This window comes from Melanerpes formicivorus, unplaced genomic scaffold, assembly GCF_026170545.1.
Source record: "Melanerpes formicivorus ecotype bairdi unplaced genomic scaffold, bMelFor1.0.p_v2 SCAF_4, whole genome shotgun sequence".
NCBI lineage: Eukaryota > Metazoa > Chordata > Aves > Piciformes > Picidae > Melanerpes > Melanerpes formicivorus.
The window spans coordinates 31,175,100-31,187,595 of NW_027142356.1; the positions used below are offsets into that span (position 1 = coordinate 31,175,100).

Consider the following 12,496-nt stretch of genomic DNA (forward strand, 5'->3'; position numbering starts at 1 on the left):
ATCTCTTTTCAGTAAACACATGTTCTTGTGATTGGAAAAAATAATAATAAATACGGATCACTCAGTTCCTTCCTCCCAGCCTTACCCCTCTCAGATACAATTACTCCATTATCAGTGTTGTTTTCCTCATTAAAATAAGTTACTAAATCATTCACTAAACCAGCTGAGACCTCCAACCATGTCCTAGCTTTATAGAACCATAGAATTATCTCTCAATACGTGCCTTGTCACTCTTACATTCTCTTACAGTTCCTACTCAAGCCTTATCAGAACAATGCGCACAGTGGAGGTTAACAGGAGTTAATGAAGAGACTAATTCCAGCTCTCTGTTCTCAGGGACCCCATGTTTTGGGGGTCTTGGTTTCAAAACAGACTCTTTATGGTTGCCTGACTTCTTAATTCTGTGATTACTTGATTTTGATGTTTTTGACCTTTTTCTCAACATCAGTAGTTTTCAGTGCAAGCTCTTCCAAGTATAGTAGCTAGAAAACATATACACAGTGATCTCAAAGAGGAAATCTTCTAACACAGCAAGCCACACATAAAACTTTGGCACTCAGGTTCTTCCTTTCCTTCCACATGTACACACAACACATGGAACAGATTTGCCCTTACATGTTAGGCAAAATTTCTAACCAGTAGCAGGTTTTTTGTATGTTCCTACTACTCATTGATTGTGTGATTCATACCATCATACCATGTACTAACCATGAATGTCCAGTCATCAGAAACACAAGCAGAGGTTTACACCATGTGCAAATCAAGTCCCATTGTCAGTAACTGGGCTGCTCACTTGTAGGATGTGAAACACGTTAACGTTTGCAGAGCACAAGACCTCAGGTTCATTCCACAGAAATACAAAGAATCTTTAAAGAAAAAAAATATTCAAAGAAATGTATTTTTAATGATTTTAAGAAAATTGGAATTTCTAAACTAGAGAACAGTACATTTAGATTGGATATAAAAAGAAGTTCATTATCATGAGGGTGGTGGAACACCAGAACAGGTTGTCCAGGGAGGCAGGTGGTGGAGGCCCCATCTCTGGAGACATTCAATGTCAGGCTCGATGGGGCTCTGAGCAACTAGACCTAGCTGGGGATGTCCCTGCTTATTGCAGGGGGGTTGGACTAGATGACATTTAAAAGTCCTTTCCAACCTAATACATTCTATGATTCTATGATTCTGAGAGCTTCACCGACTCTTTTAGAGGATCAAAAATCAACCAGTATCCAATGACAAATGTTTTTGAGGTTTATTTACAAGTACAGGAAGTGGCTTAATAATTGTATTTTTCTGGAGACTGAAGGTAACTGTGCAGATATGGTTATTGCCTTTGGGCACAGACTTTGCAAACCCAAAACTTATAAGAACTTATAGAATTATAGAATCCTTTTGGTTGGGGAAGACCTGATAAGTCTTTGAGTCCCACCACCGACACTGTTACCAAGACGTTTAAAAACACCTTTTGTGAATGTAAGAATTCTCAGTTGGAGGAGAATTTGTTGCCATGTTCTTCATTTGTAAAGAGAACTTTGTTTTCCTTTCAGATTCAAGGCCTCTACCAGATGTAGCCCTGACAGGGAAGTGCACCCGAGAGTGTGATGAATATGGCCACTCGGACTCCTGCTGGATGCCAGTTCGCACTTCTCCTGAAAGAAAGCAGAAGAGCCAGCCAAAACTCTCCACTTTCATGCCTGTTGATGAACGGGGCAGTCAGGAAAAGCTGGCCAATGGAGAAGCTTCCCTCATGGGTGACCGCAACAGAAACCTCCTTAACAAAAAGCTGACCTCATCCTATGAGACCTTCAGCGCAGCTAGCTTCAGCAAAAACGAAGAAGGCAACCCAGAGGATATCCCCCTCACACAGACAGGGGAATACAAGCCATCTCCTGTCAATACTCTAACTAGAAGAGAAGTTTACCTGTAGGTTACAAAAACAAAAAAAAAAGAAAACAAGAAGCAAGGAAGTTCTTTCCTGTTGTGAGAAAAGATGCAAAAGTATTAAAAATCAAAACAATTTTAACAAAAAAACCCACAAACACAAAAACAGAAACAAGCAAACAAACCACAGAATAAAACAAGAAACAAAAAAACCAAGGGGGCCACCAAAGAGACAAAAGATCTGCCTGCCATTTCTGCCTCCACAGCAGGTGTTTAATCCTACTCTCTGCCTGACTATCCTGTACAATGTAGAAAATGTTGTTACTTGCATGTCTAGTATTCCCCCTCCCCCCCCTTTCAACTGGTTTTTATTTTCCTAAATCTATGGTTGCAAATTCCTCCCATAAGTAAGGAGCTTGAGTGAAAAACAAACAAACAAAACAAACCAACCACAACAAAACCACAACACACTGTTGTTTCCCCCACACCACTCTACAGAAGCATGAGTTAAGCCAGCTCATTTTGTTTGGTTGTCATCTGGCTTGTTGAGGATAACAAGTCTGGGAAAATGTATTTAAAACAAACCCCCACAACCAACAACCCAACTCACATCATCATAACATCGCTGGTCCCCACCAGGGACAGTCCTTCAGGAACCATACAGATATAGAGGTAAATATCAAGGGATTCATGGCGAATAGGCACTTTGTGAAGACCACAGCTTTAATATTCTCACCTCTCATCTGAGGATGGAAGCAATGGACATCCCTTCAGCCTGGGACTGCAGTCAAACCTGTGGCACCACCTTCCTCTGGCTCATGAACTCTGGTTCAGTTTTACTCATAAACCGAACATGTTCTTGCTCTGTATCTCTCTCTTACTCATTCTCTGTAGTGATGGCTTCAAGGTAAACACAATTAGCAACACATACACCATAGGGTAGTAATAACAATCAAACTGTTGAAATAATTTCTTTTGGGGCAAGGCTAACACCCAGCTGGGAGAGATCTTGACAACAGAAAGGCCAAAGATCACCCGATGAATCAGGGGAACTGCTAAGTATTGGGGCTTGGCTTAGAAAATGAATTTATCTACGAATCCATACATAGCTTCCTAACACACCTTCTGTTGTTACATTTTGCACAGCAGCACAGTTCACAAACCCAGATGATTTCACTTCACAACGTTGTTTAATGACCGTGCTGGTGTTGGGTTGATGGTTGGACTTGATGATCTTAAAGGTCTCTTTCAACCAAAATTATTCCATGATTTGTTTTTATTTCTCCTATGCAGTTCACCTGAATGCCCAAGGGAACTGATGTGAGTAATGTGATGTAATAAGGGTGTTTTTTTTTGGTAGTGACATGAGGTTCCAGCAGCTGCTGCACATGATAATGCTGCATAAAACAGTTCCAGGGACTTTTTAAGATCAAAATGAATATCCAAGAGTAGCAATAGAAGGCTGTGTTAACAAGAATGCTTGGAGGGATGGAAAGAGTGGGCATGGGGATGATGCAGTGGCAAGAGAATATTACATGTCAAATAGGCATAACCTGCATTTGCACGGAGGTTGGACTAGATGATCTCCACAGGTGCTTTCCAACCCCACCATTTGGTAATTCTATGTTTCTAAGTAGAAAACCTTATTTTCAGAGTGCAAGGAATGATTGCTAAGCCTTTTGTCAGCAGTGTTGCACATTACCGGTTGCTTCAGTTATGTCAAAGAGATATTGAAGTGTTTTTTTTTTTGAAGCACAAGTACACTAAAACCAAGAGAAGTGCAATACAAAATGATGTCAAGACTCAGAACATTCAGGCTAGGTAAAAAACAATCTGATAAATAGTGGTGTGATACTCACCTAGGAGGTCAAGAAGAGTTAAAAGGAGTCCAAGCTGCTGTGATGTGAGCTCTGGGCTGTGAAGGTTCTCACACTGAGTGCTCCTTGAGAGGAAAACTAACAGGTTTTTGTGCAACAAAAGCAACAAAAAGTGCAGAACTTCAAACATATGGTTTGTAGCTGATGTCGTAGTCATAATGACAGACTGAGTTCAGGCATTCAGATGCAAGCCCTGATGGAACCACACAAGCAAGGACAGCTTGAGGAACATTCAGATCCCTGGTTGTGTAACCTGATGTTAAGGCATGGCTAGATGGCTCTCCAGGACAGCATAGTCAAAACATAGCTTTGGGTAGCATTTTGCTTTAAAGAATTGCATAGAAACAACCTTCAACCATCTCAAGTAGAGGTTGGTTAGTCCATACAACCTATCACCCTTTATCTTTTGACTTCACTTCTCCATACAGCAGGATGAGGTTCGATGGTTGGACTCAGTGCTCTCAGAGGTCTTTTTCCAACCTAAACAGTTCTATGAATCTATGTACCATTCTTGGCCAGTTTGTTCTCCTCTGGTTTTTCTCCACATCTGTGTACAGCAGTTGGGCTGAAATGGGCACATTTCAGAAGGAAAAGCATTAAAGCTCAAAGATTAATAACAACCGAATATCTTCATGTTTAATTATTTAAGAGAGATGCAACCTAGTACTTTGTTCCAAGGCTGCACACAGCAGTTACTGTGTTGTATAATCTGTAAGTAAAACAAAACCAATGCTTCTAAAGAAATGCTTACCTAATGTATACACCGTTTCCTTGCACGTTTCAACAGGATACACCAAATGGTCAACAGAATTTCCTTTACAAAGGTTTGATTTAATATTACACACACACACACACACACAAAATTAAATAAAGTAGTGTGGTCCCATATATTCTTAGACCTTTTATTTATGTATTATTTGTTTTACCAGGCTAATAAATACAGGTCGTAGGTGACCTTCCTATTAAATGGATCAGCAGTCACTCACTGAGTTTTGCACCACGCCAACCCAGCCGTTAAATCCTTTACTCCTGTGCATCTCCTATAGATTAAAATGGGTGTGAAAGAATCATTTGTTTGGGCTTTCTTTATTTTAATATAGAACAATTCATTCTACTGTAAGTATTCACAGTCATTCTGGTGGAGCTAGCCACTATTAATATGCTGATTACTCTCCTGACCTGGCATGACACACACAAATATCCTTTGTGGTTTATCTCTCTTTTTTTGTTGTTGTTGTCGTCGTCGTTGTTTTTTTTCTCTCTTTTTATTAGTTTTTTTTTCTCTTCTCTTTATTTCAGAATAGGTTAAATCTGGTGCCACTCCATGGACAGAGTGCTTTTGTAAAAAAAAAAAGTTAATAAAAAAAAAAAACAGAAACAAATAAAACTATATATAAAAAAAAAGGTAATAATAATAAATATAATAATTAGAGTGAATGCGAAATATGCAACTGTGCCTTTTTATACCGATTATTATGGTGATGTGGTAGCTGGGTTTGGACACTGAGGGATAAAGGGGCTAACTCCCAACTTTTTTGGACCTGTATATTTAACCTGTGTTTATTTTCTGAGAAACTATAAATAATATATTTAAAAAAAAACACAAAACCAAACACGAGCCTTTTTTTTTGCCAAACTCAGTTAATGGACCAGTCTTAAGCATTATCAACACAAGGCTGTGGTTTAAGTAGGTCTTGAGGATTATTTTTTCTCGGTTGATTGTTGGGAATTTTTCTTAATTACTCTTTGTGTGGGGGCGTGATGGGTCAACACCCACCCTGGAAACAGGGGGTGGAGGGCTTGCGAGTGCTTTGCCCTCCCTGCAGGGTATTTTTCCCCTGGGAAATCGAGTCAGTTCCACTCCCCCCTCCCTGCCCAGCTAGGGTATAAAAGGGGGGGGACCACATGGCTCAGGTGGACTCTTAATGGCAAGGTTGTGGGTTTAAGCCTGCAGTGGGCAGCAGTGTCCTCCCTGCAGGAGTGGGGAGTGGAACAGACTCAATTTCCCAAGGGGAAAACACCCTGCAGGGAGGGCAAAGCACTCGCACGCCCTCCACCCCCTGTTTCCAGGGTGGGCATTAACCCATCACAGGGGGGCTTGGGGTTTGTTTATGTTTTTTGTTATTATTCTTATTATTATCATTTGGTTTTAATTCTGCTGCCTGGAAAACTACAACCCGTCTGTACTCGAGTTATTTAGCCAAGGTGTCACCAGTTCATGTTGCCAGGAAAATGGAATTACTATTTTTTAATTATTATTAATTTGGGTTTTTCTTTTAAATTGCTTTTAGCCTTCATCACATTTCAGTTGTACAGTAGAGAGGTCATCCTTTTCTTTCCTTCCGTGGGAAACTCAGATGAGCTTTGCATGTATTTTACATTAGGGCACCTTGATAGATTGATGCATTAATATATAACTTTATATGTATTAGAGAGAAGAAACAAAAATAATTCAATAGCTTTGGTCTATTAAAAAAAAAATCAACAAAAAAAAAACATCTAAATGCTCATTCTGGATCTCAGATCCACTATGTTTAGTCCATATGGTTTCTGACTGGCCTGCTGCCTGAGTTTCAGGAAAACAAACAAAAAAAAAAGCAAAAAAAAAATAAAAGAGCAAAAAAAAAAAAAGCTAAAAAAAATGTTAAGCATTATTTTTATGTGGGGGAAGAACTTCAATGGGATTGAAATGATTGGCTGAAAGGCTACCCTAGGAAGTTGTCAAGCTGGAAAACACAAAAGAGCGTGGATGTGGACAAAGGTAAAGGACAGTAGTGGAGTCACCATCCCTGGAGGTGTTCCAAAAAATACATGGAGATTGGTTTAATGGCCCTGGTGGTCTTGGGTTGATGGTTGGACTCAGTGACCTCAGAGGTCTTTTTCCAACCCAAATCATTCTGGGATTCAATGAACGAAAGATTTTGCCATAAATCCAGCTGTTGCCAAACACTTGTAAGGAACTTGAGCAACAAAGCAGCTTTCCTTTTGGTGCATTGCTAGCAGACATCATTAAGTAGGAATGGAGGAGCCGAGCCAGCAGCAGAAATGGAAGTCCATCAGTTCAGTTGACACAAGAGCATAAACACAAGGAAGAAGACAACGCTAACCAGCTACCTGGGGTATGCTTTCAGACAACTTTTCCCTAAATTTTCAAGCACTTGCATTCAGTGTGGTACGATCTGTTTGTAATATTAATCATTGACTATTGTTCTGCAACTTGGATGTTGATAGTGAAGCAGAGAACAATTTATCATTGTTTATTATGAGTCACTATGCACGCAACTATGCTAAACATGGCAAAAATGTATTCAACGCTAGTCCACCTCTATTTATGAACTATTTACATAATTTAATTTGCTTTTTGTACAGTTTTATGTAAATAAATTGCTTGTCATTTTCTTCTTCTTCTTTTCCTTTTATTCCCCCCCCCCCTTTCTTTTCCTTTTTTTTTTCTTTCCCCTCCCTTTTTGTTTTGTCTCCTCAAATTAAAATATAACATGTTCAACTGGTTGCTCATTTGCCAGTGTACTTTCTCTGACAGGCTGGATCAGATCACATGCTGCATTTGCATATTTAACCTCCATTTTGCATGGCAAAGATGAAATTTGTAGCTGGCCACATATTTAGCCCACATAGCTGAGGTTTTTATCTGTCTCCAGAGTGGAATTCAATAGAGGTTGGTGTCACTCAGGACAGCACAGAGTTATTTTTTGTGGTAGAAATAAAAGGCTTGCAATGGTAGCAGTCATTTCTGGTTACTCTTCAAAAGGGGGCTTTTATAGCTCTCTTCCAATACCTGAAGGGAACCTACAGGAAAGCTGGAGAGGGAATTTTCATAAAGGTGTCTACAGGCAGGGTGAAGGAGAATGGTTTCAAGCTGAAGGAGAGTAGGTTTAGACTGGATCTTAGGAGGAAGTTCTTCAGTACGAGGAGGGTGAAACTCTGGATTAGTTTGCCCAGAGTAGGGTTGTGGATGTCCCCTCCCCAGAGGTGTTCAAGGCCAGGTTGGATGAGGCCTTGAGTTCTAGTTGAGAGGCATCCACGACTATGGCAGGCAGGTAGGAGTAGATGACCTTGGAGGTCCCTTCCAACCTAAGCCATTCTTTGATTCCATGATTCCATGCTTATTAAGATGTGTTTTAAACCTTTATATTAAGGGAGATATTTATTTTTTGCTTGTGGTTTGTTTTTTTCTTTTTTGGTTGGTTGGTTGGTTAAGTATTTCAGATATTGCCATGAAATGGCAATTTTCCAATTATCAGCAAGGTTGTTAATTTTTTATCCAAGAAGTTTAGTGGCCATGGTGGTGTTGGGTCAATGGCTGGGCTCGATGATCTTAGAGGTATTTTGCAACTAAAACAATTCTATGATTCCAAGCATTCACAAATTCTAAAACCTCAGTGATCCATCTATGCTGAAGAGAGCACCATTAATACAGAATTCCAGCCCAAAATGTGAAATAAAATCCTCCCATTCTTTCCAGTTGTGAATCAAATTATCCAGCTCAGTACAACTACAGATCAAGAACAAAACCTCCTCAAGAAGGAACATCTAAGAAGCAAGAAAAGTATATTCCTTGCCACCTCCCTGGAAGTGTTCAAAGCCAGGCTGGATGAGGCTTGAGCAACCTGTTCTACTGGTCTACTGGAAGGTGTCCCTGCCAATGGCAGGGGGTGTTGAACTAGATGATCTTGAAGGTCCCTTCCAACCCAAATCATTCTATGATTCTGTCAGAATCATGCACTAGGTATTTATTGATTTGGCCAGGTTGGTTATTTTTGTGAGAGGAGGTCCCAAAACAGCTGTTGGTTGGTTGATTTAGGGGTTTGGGCGGTTTCTGTGTGTTTGTGGGGTCTTTTTTTTGTTGTTGTTGTTCATTGGCTTTTTATTGGTTTGGTTTGTTTATTCTGTGTTTCTTTTGGTTGGTTGGTTTGGGGAATTTTTTGTTGGTTGCTTGCTTTTGGTTTTGTTCTGTCTGTTGGTTGTTAGAGGGTTTTTGTTTCTTTTTTTGGGGGGTTGTGTGTTTATTTGTTGGTGGTTTTGAGGGGGGGGATTGGGTTTGTTTTTTTTCTAATAAACTTTCTATTGCAAATTTCTGTCTCTGCCTGTGCTTTTGATTGACATTGCCTGTTCTTCTCTAATGAGTGCATCAAGGAACAGCCTTCCTTTCCTAAGCAGAGATCTGAATCTACATGCCTAGGGAGAGAACTCAACCCACTGACTGACCCCAGCCCTCCCAGATCACACTGGAATGAGTAGCCCCTCAACCTCTTCCAGTACTAGCAGTATTTTAATGAGTAACTTCAATCAAGCTTTCATCTTTATTTTCTTTATTTTATAGTAGCTGCAGTAAGCAAGACATGACCTTATGTTTGTTTATTTTTGTCTTTTATCTGCATTCTTCTTGTTTACCAACTGCATCCAGGAAGGTGATTACAGGAAGATAAAATACATTTTCTGAACCACAGAGAGTGGAGAGAGAGAATAATGTAAACTGGGGAAAGCTAACAATTTATGCTCCCCTTTAACCCTGCCTTCATTCCTCCCTCCCATGCTGCAGCAAAATGTAATCTTATGCAGAGACTGAAATTAATAAATGTGACCTAGGCAGAAATAATTTCATGTCTTTATTGAGCTTCCTGAGGGGAGTGTAGAGAAGATGCTTAATAGTTCATAAATGTGCAAATCATCCAGCCTATGCAACAGAAGAAAGTGACACCAGGGTTAGGCAAGAGTATTTAGTCTATTGCTTAGTGAAATGATAGGGTTCCAGTCAGCTCCTACAGTTATTTCTTCTAAAGTACGGCTGATTTAAAGTCTTGGATATGCTCACCAGGAAATCAGAAGGGGGGAAAAAGAATAAATAAAATGCAAAATACCTATTCTGTAGTGGAATGGAATAGCCTCTGGGAGAAGAAGGAACAAAGAACAGCAAATAAGTGCAATGTAATTGGCACAGAAGTGTTAGAAATAAATCCCTTTAGGACTTTCCAACTGATTTAAGGGGCCTAAAATAGGGAGATATTAATGCATAATTTGTAGCTATCGACTGTAATTTTTACGCAAGGGCTCTCACTAAATATAAGGCATGTGATTCTATTTAAGGTGGTGTTTTTACACATTTAATTAATGGTTAAAAATATTTCTGTCTTAGTCTTCCTTCCTTGCAAGCTTACTAAAGGAAAATTCAGCAGGCTCATACAGTATTCACTCTTTAGAGAAGGGAGCTTTGGAAAGATGAAGATAGGTAAGATGTAGGTTTCATAATTCTCTTCTCAAAAATGTAACCAACTTCTTCACATTTCCAATATAATTATAAAAGAGAAGGGGAGGGGAGGGGAGGGGAGGGGAGAGGAGAGGTTCGATTCGGAGAGGAGAGGAGAGGTTCAGAGAGGAGAGGAGAGGTTCGGAGAGGAGAGGTTCGGAGAGGAGAGGTTCGGAGAGGAGAGGAGAGGAGAGGAGAGGAGAGGTTCGGAGAGGAGAGGTTCGGAGAGGAGAGGTTCGGAGAGGAGAGGTTCGGAGAGGAGAGGAGAGGTTCGGAGAGGAGAGGTTCGGAGAGGAGAGGTTCGGAGAGGAGAGGAGAGGAGAGGAGAGGAGAGGAGAGGAGAGGAGAGGAGAGGAGAGGAGAGGAGAGGAGAGGAGAGGAGAGGAGAGGAGAGGGGGAAGGGGGAGGGAAATGGAGAAATCAAAGGAAAGAAAAAAGAATAAAAGAAAAGAGGGAACAAAGCAGCATAAACCCAATTTTAGTATGCTGTGTTTACTCCTCCTTTGGTAAATTTTACATTCTGTAAACTCAGTGTCATGGAGAAAGCAACTTAAATAAAAACTCCTAAGCTTTTCCCAACCCTGTGGAGAATCAGAGAAGGAAAGAAAGATCAGAGCTAGAGGGAAAAAAAATGCTGCCTCCTTTATTACCTACCATGAACTAAGTCAAACTTGTTTCAGTTTCTAATCTCTTATCTCTTGTAAATTGCTAGTACAAGAGTCAGAATATTTTATTTGTTTATTTATTTATTTTAATCTTAATTCATCTTCTTTTGTTGACAGTTCCTGGAATCATCTTGTCACCTACTTAGCTTTTGTCCACCTTGTTCTGAACTAGAAGAGCAGTCAGGTGACTGCATATTCTTTTTCAGCCTGACCTCTGGGCATCTTGCAGGGTATCACATTCACAACATCATTAAATCATAGAATGATAGGGGTTAGAAGGGACCTCTACCGATCATCTAGTCCAATCCCACTGCCAAAGCAGGATCACCTAGGGCAGGTCACACAGGAACACATCAAGACAGGTCGTGAAAGTCTCAAGAGAAGGAGCCTCCACAACTTCCACAACCTCCAAAGCTCCAGAACCCTCACAGAAAAGTGTTTCCTCATGTTGAGGTGGAACTTCCTGTGTTCCAGTTTGTCTGTTGCTCCTTGTCCTATCACAAGACATCACCAGCAAGAACCTGGCCCCTTCTTCTTGACACACACTCTTCACATATTTATAAACATTAATAAGATTTCCTCTCAGCTTGCTCTTCTCCAGACTTAAACAGCCTCAGGTCTCTTAGCCTTTTCTCATTGGACAGATGTTCCAGGATTGGAAAGCTGCTGTATGTGATAAAGAACAAAGCACATGCTGGGTGCAACCCTGCAAAGCCAAGCAGTGCATTTCTTCTTCCTCTAATCTGTGCCCTCTGAGAGAGATGAAAAGAAAAGGTACAAATGCCCCAGGTCCCTCTGAAGTAGAGTTAACAGAGTCTCATTTATAAAAAAAAAGAATATTTTGCCAAGCCCTAGGATGTTAAACTTGTTTCCAATCAGCTTGGAGGCCTCTGTTTAATATTCTGACGGTGTTTATGTGTCATCAGTACAATGACAATGGCTAATTATCATTATTTAGGAGAGCATGGACTTGATGGAGGGAAATAATATTAGAATGCTACCTGGAAAACAGGACATTCAAGCTCTAACTCCCATGAGATGCTGTAACGTATTGGTTGGATTCATATAAAAGTTAAATACTACTTTTCAGTTCCAAAGAAAATTCTGGCAGACGAAATAAGCATTCTGAAAAAATAAAAAAGGGGAAAAAAGGGAAAAAAAGGGGGGCAAAATGAGAAAAAAAAGATATAAAAAAAGAAATAAACACAAGTAAAAGAAATAAAGACTTTGGCTAGACATGGACAGAGAAGGTCACTCTCAGAGTTACCCAATAAATTTTCTGTACTGAGTGACTGAAAAGGAAATAAATTTGGCAACACTCAGAAATAATACTTCATAGAATAGAATAGAATAGAATAGAATAGAGTAGAATAGAATAGAATAGAATAGACCAGACCAGGTTGGAAGAGACCTTCAAGATCATCGTATCCAACCTATCACCCAACACCACCTAATCAACTAACCCATGCAACCAAGCACCCTGTCAAGTCTCCTCCTGAACACCTCCAGTGATGGTGACTCCACCACCTCCCCAGGCAGTCCATTCCAATGGGCAATCACTCTCTCTGTGTAAAACTTCCTACTGACCTCCAGCCTGAACCTCCCCTGGTGCAGCCTGAGAGTGTGTCCTCTTGTTCTGGTACTGGTTGCATGGGAGAAGAGACCAACCTCTATCTGTCTACAACCCCCCTTCAGGCAGTTGTAGACAGCAATAAAGTCACCCCTGAGTCTCCTTTTCTCCAGGCTAAGCAACCCCAGCTTCCTCAGCCTCTCCTCACAGGGCTTGTGTTCCAAACCCCTCACCAACT

General features: G+C 40.4%; 1 protein-coding gene across 4 annotated transcripts in view; it reads left to right on the forward strand.

Moving 5' to 3' along the window:
- PCDH7 (protocadherin 7) overlaps window positions 1-7,156 on the forward strand; it is a 243,317-nt gene extending 236,161 nt beyond the window's left edge. For 3 of the 4 annotated variants that reach the window (XM_068137540.1, XM_068137541.1, XM_068137542.1), the window contains exon 3: window positions 1,548-7,156. In XM_068137540.1, the coding sequence (XP_067993641.1) occupies window positions 1,548-1,927 (380 nt within the window). In that variant the 3' untranslated portion in view covers window positions 1,928-7,156. The remainder of the gene's footprint in view (window positions 1-1,547) is intronic. The other variant, XM_068137543.1, reaches the window with a different exon arrangement.
- Window positions 7,157-12,496: the final 5,340 nt, after the last annotated feature.